General features: G+C 43.4%; 1 protein-coding gene across 4 annotated transcripts; it reads left to right on the top strand.

Annotated features, from left to right (window-relative positions):
- The first annotated feature begins 1,851 nt into the window (after window positions 1–1,851).
- On the top strand, window positions 1,852–5,585 carry arf3a (ADP-ribosylation factor 3a). Of its 4 annotated transcripts, none has more exons than XM_031746949.2 (5): window positions 1,852–1,921; window positions 3,048–3,262; window positions 3,365–3,475; window positions 3,782–3,906; window positions 3,997–5,585. In XM_031746949.2, exons 2-5 carry the CDS (start codon window positions 3,115–3,117, stop codon window positions 4,156–4,158), a joined length of 546 nt encoding a protein of 181 aa, XP_031602809.1. In that variant the 5' UTR covers window positions 1,852–1,921; window positions 3,048–3,114; the 3' UTR covers window positions 4,159–5,585. The 4 variants fall into 4 exon arrangements, with proteins under 4 accessions (XP_031602809.1, XP_039459813.1, XP_039459812.1 ...); XM_039603879.1 differs by having other exon boundaries at window positions 1,868–1,921; window positions 3,071–3,262; XM_031746950.2 differs by having other exon boundaries at window positions 1,892–1,921; window positions 3,082–3,262.
- The last annotated feature ends 3,067 nt before the right edge of the window (window positions 5,586–8,652 follow it).

Here is an 8,652-nt window from a genome sequence, read left to right as displayed (position 1 = left end):
ATCTTTTTTGGTATTTAGAGAAGGAGTAAAAGAAAAAAAAGGAGACAGCGAAGAGGTATGGAATGATAAGGGCCTGGATTTCTGGTTTGGATTTCTTCATTCCTTTATCATTTCACCCTGGAGCTGCTGCAAAAGGGAATTTCCTGTCACTGTTTCTAACCATGTGTGAGACAGAGGTTGGTGGACAGCCTGGGATTGCTTTCTCTCTCTCGCTCTGTTTCTCTTACTTACTTCGCCCCTTTCCCCATTCTCCCCTTCATCATTGCAGACAGAGACACATGCATAGCAACACATTGACTGCCCCCCCCAGCAGTAATGACATCCAGACTGGGCTGAAATTAAAGAGAGGCAGGCAGAGAGAGAGGAAGTAAGGAGAGATAAAAGTTACCCACTTTGACTGACAGCATGATTATATGTATAAATAAGGCGATTTAGCGTGTTTAGTTGGATATGAAGATAGCGAGATAGATCCTTGCTGCACATACGGCAGAGATGCACAAGCAAAGGACAAATAGAGTGTGGCGAACGGGGTGAATAAAGTGTACTCTGTATAAATATATGCCTCGAAACATCTGCTTCTCAACTCCCCTTTCATTTTTGATGTGGGACAGGCAGAGGAGAGCGGGAGAGAAAACACAAGGAGCCAGCTACCCAGAACATCAAAGCCCCTGCCCTCAACGTGCAGGCCCTCATTAGTTCAGCTAGCAGAACCAACGAGACTTGTGATTGTGTTTGCTGGGGTGCACGCTGGCAGACACTTCAGAGGAAAGGCTCCCTTAAGTCATAACTCCCCACCCTACCTCTCCTGCCACCACCCGGGCCCGCTTTAACCCCCCTGTAACCCTCTCCAAACTCCCCGCGCACACAAACTCCTGCATGCTCACCCCACCATCCACTCCACCCCGTAATCTGGTCTGCAGCTGCAAACATCTGCTCCCCTCTTTATTCCTCGCTGCCTCCACCGCTGAATTGATAAACACATCTATTACTGGACCACTGACTGGCACGCAGCACAGAGGAGGAATGAGGCAAATGTTGGACTCACCTATGGCTGCAGGGGCGGTTTGACGGAGTGCCGTTTGTTCACATTGGCTTCTTCTTTAGGTGGCTTCTTTTTTTAAAAATGTCCTTTAATTTCAAAGTGCAGTGCAGTTTGCAAGTGTACAATGCAAACTGCATGACAGAAAACAAGAAAGAGAGATGGCATTGACCCCAGGTTTGGTTTTATTTAACTTCATTCAAAACCTTTTTTTTTTTAATTTTAAAAAGATGGCTACAGAAAAGAAGAAAAACATCTTATAACTATGAGGGAAGTGAGTCTGCAGCGGTTTGGACTCACTGCATGAAGCAATCTCATTAAATAGCATAGGCGCCAAAAAGCCATAGAAATACTTGACATTTTTAATAAATAAAATAATGCTCAAAGGTAAACCAACTGCAACATCGAGTCAGTCTATGCTTTTGTCCCCTCCTGTCACCTCATTATCTGTGAAACACTGCCAGGAAGTATCACTTGGCATCCTGTTACAGTCAGCCATTTACTTATTCATTAAGATGATTCCTGTTTTAATTATTCAAGCGTGTTTGCCTGCAGGCTCTCGTTTAAAACTGGTTTGGGCCCTCTAAAACGTGTATGTCATATGTTAGATAGTGGGAACAACGCTATCAAACTATTTATTATTCTTTGATATCCCTCAAGAAAACAAGATAAGCCTCAAATAAGCTGTAAGGTGATGGTGCATACAGTAACTGTTCAGAGCTGGAGACAGCAGTGCTCCTGGCTTTTAACAAGTCGCCGCGCGATGAGAGATTGGCAATCCAACTACCGCGAGAACGCGCAGTGTCACAGCTGCAGCTCATCGCGAGACTATCATCCAGTCCTTCGCCTGAATCCAGCTGGTACCCTTCCTGCCGTTGACGGGTAAGTGAGAACGAGATGCAAATAGTGAAATTCCTGAAAGAGGTATACGAGCGCTAAAAAGGTGGTTTAAATTATCACCGCTTGAGTTGCCTTTTAAATGCTGGGAGGGGGGAAATGAACGACCCTTAATGTACGACATGAGGCCGACTGGCGCGTTTGTCGTGACTGTAAGAGGGGGGATTATAGCACACAAATTGACCCGGAGATTTTATTTATGTTTTCAATTAAATACCGACGATATTAGCTCATAGGATAGCAAGCAGATTATGTTCGAAAAATGAATGTTATCGAGCCGAAAGAAACGTGATATGGGTTCAAAATTCATCGCCTGCTTCGACTGCAGCATCCGCCGTCTTCGCCTCGCATTATGACAGATGTGTGTGGATGTGCGGCCACTGCAGCTGCAACGGGCTACGCTAGCACCTGCTGCCCGTGCTTTTGATAGAAATGAATGGAAACCTAGCTAGTCAGAGGTAAAGCAGCCAGTCATTAAAACAGACAAGAGGGATACTTCACTGCCACACAGAAGACTGCCACGGCTGGTTTAAAATAACCCTCTAAAAACCAATGCGACCCGTGTAGTGTGTGTTAGCACAAGTTAACAGGCAAGGTTGGCCTGTAAAGGGCCCATTACCACTGAAGGGCCACCCTCCTCCCTCAGCTCTGTGAGCCTGACTGTGTGCAACCATAGACAGCCTTAGGTTATGTGTCATAATAACGTAATATGAAATGAGTGTTACCCTGGCATATCTTCAGTTGCCTAAAAAGAGCATAAAAAGGTGGTTACTCAGCACCACATGAAAGCTGAGCCACATAACAGAGATCCAGCATGGCCGCCTCTTTTCCCAGTGAGCTGTCACTGTAAAGGAGCAGCTTTCGAGTCAGGTCAGCTGCCTGCCGGGTGTGAAGTATACGTTTCCTGGCTTTCCTCTGAGGGGGCACGGCTGTGAGCCGTAAGGGAGGTGCCAATGCTGAGAGGTGCTTTTGAACAGCTACTGTCACACCACATGTTTCTTTGTGTGTGTGTGTGTGTGTGTGTGTGTGTGTGTGTGTGCATGTGCATGTGTGGTTTCGACTCTCTAAACGTGGTTCACGGTTTGTTTTGGCTGCTTGTTGCTATGTATAGCAACAAAGCAGCCCGTGTAACAGTTTTGTTGCAGTTGTGCCCCCACCTCCTCTCCTCCCGAGTCATCATGGGAAACATCTTTGGGAACCTGTTGAAGAGCCTGATAGGCAAGAAGGAGATGAGGATTCTCATGGTGGGGCTGGACGCTGCAGGGAAAACCACCATCCTGTACAAGTTGAAGCTGGGGGAGATCGTCACTACCATCCCCACAATTGGTGTGTGACTGTCTGCCTCTAAATAAAAAAAACCCTGCGTCTTAGAGATTGTCCAGATTATGTGACCCATTTTCTATTTGCTTGTTGTCCCATCCACCCCAGGTTTCAATGTAGAGACAGTGGAATACAAGAACATCAGCTTCACTGTGTGGGACGTGGGTGGCCAGGACAAGATCCGTCCTCTTTGGAGACACTACTTCCAGAACACCCAGGGTGAGATGCATCAAAAGCATCTTAGGTGAAAGACCAGCCGGCATGGTTAGAGTTTTTTTTAAAAAAAAGGCCTCTCCAGTCCTGCTGCGGATCCTGGAGCGCACGCTCGCCCCCAGCACCTGAGGACAAAATCTGACTAATCCTTCAGATGATGTCATTTGCATACAGGCTCCAGCTGTTTCAAATTATCATCATCCTAGTCATGTTCAAATCCCGGACAACCATTAAACATGCTTTGACAATATGCTTTTCTAACAATGTGATGTGACCTGATTGTTTTTGTTCGGTTTAAACTTATTCCTGCAGGTTTGATCTTTGTGGTGGACAGCAATGACCGCGAGCGGGTCAACGAAGCTCGAGAGGAGCTGATGCGGATGCTGGCTGAAGACGAGCTGAGGGATGCTGTTCTTCTAGTCTTTGCCAACAAACAGGTATGCGCCACATTACGTTTCCCCCTGCTTTTACGCCTCTTGCCTCACCAACTTCCTGACGGACACTTTGTCCTCTGTGATTTTGTTCAGGACCTGCCCAATGCCATGAACGCCGCAGAGATCACAGACAAGCTGGGCCTGCACTCCTTACGTCACCGCAACTGGTACATTCAAGCCACCTGTGCCACCAGTGGGGACGGCCTGTACGAGGGTCTGGACTGGCTGGCCAATCAGCTGAAGAACAAAAAGTGAAGGGCCGGGTCAGTAAAGTGGGGAAGAGCCTGGGTGCCAGCTCCAGGTTGTGGTTATAGGGGTTCCATTGTGTTTACATAGAGAGGAAAAATGCTGAAAAGCTCCCAGGGGGTGACTCTCAGTGGCTTTCTCCCCTCCCACCATCTCCCCCCCACCATCCACCCTCGAAATACTTCTTTATTTTTTTTCCGTTCTTTGATTAATTTGATTTGTTTGAATCTGTGGTGAGCATTTTTAATCATTTACAAGCAAACTTTATCTAAGTTTTTTACAATCTATAAACAAATAAATATGTACTGTATAATATTACTGTAAAGGTATATGGATTTGCTCTACTTTGCAGACCTCCACCAACATTTAATTAGCTCAGCAATTGTGATGGATCTCAAATCGTGATGGCAGAGCAGCCTTCCCTCAGAAACTACAGACCTGGTGTAAATTACAAAGAATGTCATAATATTATAGTGGGAGTACTATTACTATTATACTCGTACAGATAAATGTAATATAACTGTCCATACTGCAACCAAATTATGCTCTTCATAGATCAAAACTTTTAGCTATGATTTAGTTTTATTTATGCTGAATTAAACAAAATGTGTCAACTTTCTGGACAGTCTGAAACAATATATTTAATATTAATATTTATTGATTTTTTTTTTTTGCGTCATATAGTTTCTTTCCCTTTATTCTAATGTGCATTTACTGCTAAAGGCAGCTAGTTAAAAAAAAGAAAAAGAAAAGAAACCCCAGTATCACTGTACATTACTGCTTCCCAATCTGCATGGAGATATCCCAGTACTGGCTCGTGGGCTTGCAACAGGCCGCTGCTGTAAATAAAGATTTGTTCTAGTTGAGTTGCCTGGCACAAACGGGGTTAAAACAGTTTGTCTGGCATCAGCGAGGTGTGATATCTAAAGTGATACAGATGACAGAACAGGCACTCTGTACCAGCTCTGTGGCTCAGAAAAAAAAAATGCTGCTATTGGCCTGCCCTGTGGAGAGTGATGCAGCACAGCATGTGACTGGCAATATTAAGAGAGCTTACATAGTTTTACATTTTTGTTTTTATTTTTCAATCCGTTTGTGCAGCATCGCTTCTCATGCGGATTTATCCACCCTTAACTGGCATGACATTATGCGTGTCTCGCTATTTCATGTTGCACAAAATTACTCTAGACTCACTGTTGTTGTACAGAAGGTGTTGTCTGTTTTTTTTAAATGGGGTGTTTCTTTATTTTGTTGAGTTATTTTTTCCTTAATTAGCTAATTAGATCAGACTGTTGCATTTTTTTGTTTTGGGGTTTTTTTGGGGGGGAGTTTGTTCACAAAAAAAATAATAAAATAAGGAGAGAGGATGATAGTAATACTGCATCGTAAGGCATGTTAATACTGTACAAGATCTGTAATAAAAGCGAATTATAATAGCCTGTTTCCTCAGACTATATTTGTTAGTCTTAATCATTGCTGCTGGTTGGAACAATGCTGTACTAATAAATGTTATGGATTTAGTGTAAAGTTTACCGAACAACCTTCTAATATGCAAAAGCATGCTTTTCTATGTTGGCGCAACTGTATATATGTTGATGTAACCGGGAAAGTGGAACCGTGGTTTTCGGGGTGAAACCAAAAGCGCTGTTGATACACCTGTAGATAATGGGGTCAGCGTGTTGGCAGATAACTGACAGCAGCTTGTGTGTGCGTGTGTGACGTGCATTATATTCCGTTCGGTTTGGTGTGAAAATTGTTTTCGTGGCCTTATTTAGCCAGTGGTTTCATTTCTCTTTGATAACAGGTTTATATGTAAGAAATATCCAGCATTCAAGTATCTCACCTATGATCTGTGACACCGATGCACTAGCAGTTCCGATGTGGCTAAACATCCCTCCCTCTTTCAGTGACTATTTTCAGATTTTAACTTTCAAATAAAGAAAAATATTAAATGAGGCTGCACGACATTCCAGCTGGCGATTTGCTCTCAGAGAGAAACAGAGTATAATATGAAGAGGGGGAAATTTAAGACAGAAAATCAGAAAAACCTAAGCAGGTGCAAAAGTGTTGAATGATTTAATTATTCCTGAGACTACATCAATAAATAAAAAGACCAGAGTATACATTTGCTTTGCCTTGCTCATTTTTTTCCTTGCTGTCGTTTATCGTCGCACGTGTTGGTTTGAAAACCCCAGCACGATTACGAGCGTGCTGTTTTTATCTTCTCTTGTCTGTGGCTCAAACTCAATTTCAAGTTGACAGTTCGCCCCAGAATCAAATGTGCGAGTCATTATTTGTCAATCATTGTTCTTGGATAAGTTGCCCAGTTTTGAAGATGTTTGTCTGCTTGAATAAAAGGAAGCTACAGAGTATACTTGTGGTGCTCAAAGCACCAAAACACTATGTTTGATGTGGGTGGTGAGTGCAATGTGGTAGAACGAAGGCAGTTCTCACACAAACTACTGTATTTGATTTGGAGGTGATGTGTCCTTTTAAGATCCCTGCTAGGTTTCTTGAAACAGTTTGGTCCTCAATTTGTTGGACAGAGACACTGTTTTTGTAGTTTTGCTTCTGTACAGTCATTTTTGAGTCAAACGACAAATTAAACACACAATGTCTGAGGTTGATTCAAAGTGTAGAATTTTTATTTTATAGTTTTTATTGTTATTTTTAAAACATGAGGCTCATAAGAGATGTCATTTCAAGTGAGGGAGACAAGTTAGCTTGAAAAACCCAAATAAATAAGAGCAATAATGAAATAATTAGGAATGGCCGAAGCAACATTCTTAAGAAGTATAAATGCAGTGATCAAGTCAGCAGCTCCCAACAGGCCTGGAAGACCAGCGAAGACAAATGGAGTGCATGATGACAGAATTATTTCCATGGTTAAGAAAAACGGCTTCACAGCATCTAACCAGATCAAGACCACACTTTAGGAGCAGGCATGTGTGCACGTCAATCACATCATGACTGTTTGATTTAAAATCTGCTGTGGCGGTGTACAGAGGCAACACTACAAAAACTCTGTCTTTGCACAACACATTATTGACCTTACTGTACTTCTCCTTCATTGATGAATCCTTAATAAACAGTAAAATATTTAAAAACTCTTAACTGTTGCCTCAACACATATATGTTCAATTGATTTCATGTGTGCACCGGAGGTTTTAAGTTGCGGCCACATCTGGCCTCCAAACTGGTTGTGATGTCACAATATCCTCTTATGCCTACACATGTTGAACTTTGATTTAAGGTGAGTCCAGAAGGACGTTCTTTTCAGCAGATTAATAGGAAACAGCTTTGACGTCCCTTATGACGCATGTATCACTCTGCACAATAAAGGTCAAAAATCTAAATGTGAGTTAGACTGGGTTTTTTTTAATGAAGTGGGAGTTGATCGAGAACAGTTTTAACTCAGTAAACTGTTTATCGTACCAGTCATCAGCTAAGACTAAAATCAGACTAACAGCACATATTACACAACTGTGGGATTTGGCTCTACACAGCCTTTCTTTTGTCCTTTATTAACTGCTGTTATCAAGAGAAGTTTGGCACAATCAGGTAGTTTGCCTGTGGAATTGCTGCACTTCACAGAGAGTCATTTTGTCTGAGCCAATCAGAGGTCCATGTAGGGGAGAGTGCTGCTGTGTCTCCAAGGGTGTGACAGCAGTATGTGAGTCGGAGCTGCTCCCGGGGCCACCAGCCCCCTTGGCCCCCTGCAGGACCGCTACAATAGTGGCCCCAGGGCGGATGCCATAGCTGGGATTCCCACTCGTAACCGGGACACCTTCGCCCAGGGCACAGACACACTGGCAGCAGCCCCACAATCAATTCATCAATCTCTGAAGGGAGTGGCAACTCCAAAAGGCCACAGCAGGCACCCCTCACAGTTCCCCTTGGAAGGGACAGGGCCACCAGGGCTGACACAGAGACTTGACACCATGGTGGCGTTGTGAAAGTGCCAAGCTCTGTAAATACTATAGGCTGCTATCAAAGCTATTTTATCTTGACGGGGCAAACAGAGAAACTCTCATGTGAAAAATGAACACACGCACAAAAAAAGTGCATCTGGTGACAATCTTAGACTTTTCACCGTTTTACTCAGCAACAGGAAAGTTTCACACTGACTGCTGTTTATGAAACAAAACAACTGACTCAGTCTTCAAGATTTCTTCCAACATTTTTGGGGCAATGGTGTTTTTTTTCCCCACAAAGTTTTCCACTATTCAGTGACTGACTGGATTAAAGGCTGATTATTTTATTAGAAGAAATTAGAGATTGGATCATATGTCCAATAAACAGTGAAAATATAGCCATCCATGTGCAAACGCTGAGTCTACCCACCACAGGGCCCTGCAGCAGCTGTGAAATAGGACGCCTAAGTGTCAGACTCTGGCTCCTCCTGCTGGACAGAAAAAGAGGCTGGAGTAGGGCATTTCAGACTCCTGCTTTAAAGTCCAGGCAGATGAACAACAAAGACATTAATTACTGTACACATAAACC

This window comes from Oreochromis aureus, linkage group 20, assembly GCF_013358895.1.
Source record: "Oreochromis aureus strain Israel breed Guangdong linkage group 20, ZZ_aureus, whole genome shotgun sequence".
NCBI lineage: Eukaryota > Metazoa > Chordata > Actinopteri > Cichliformes > Cichlidae > Oreochromis > Oreochromis aureus.
This window is presented reverse-complemented; position numbering and strand designations above follow the sequence as displayed.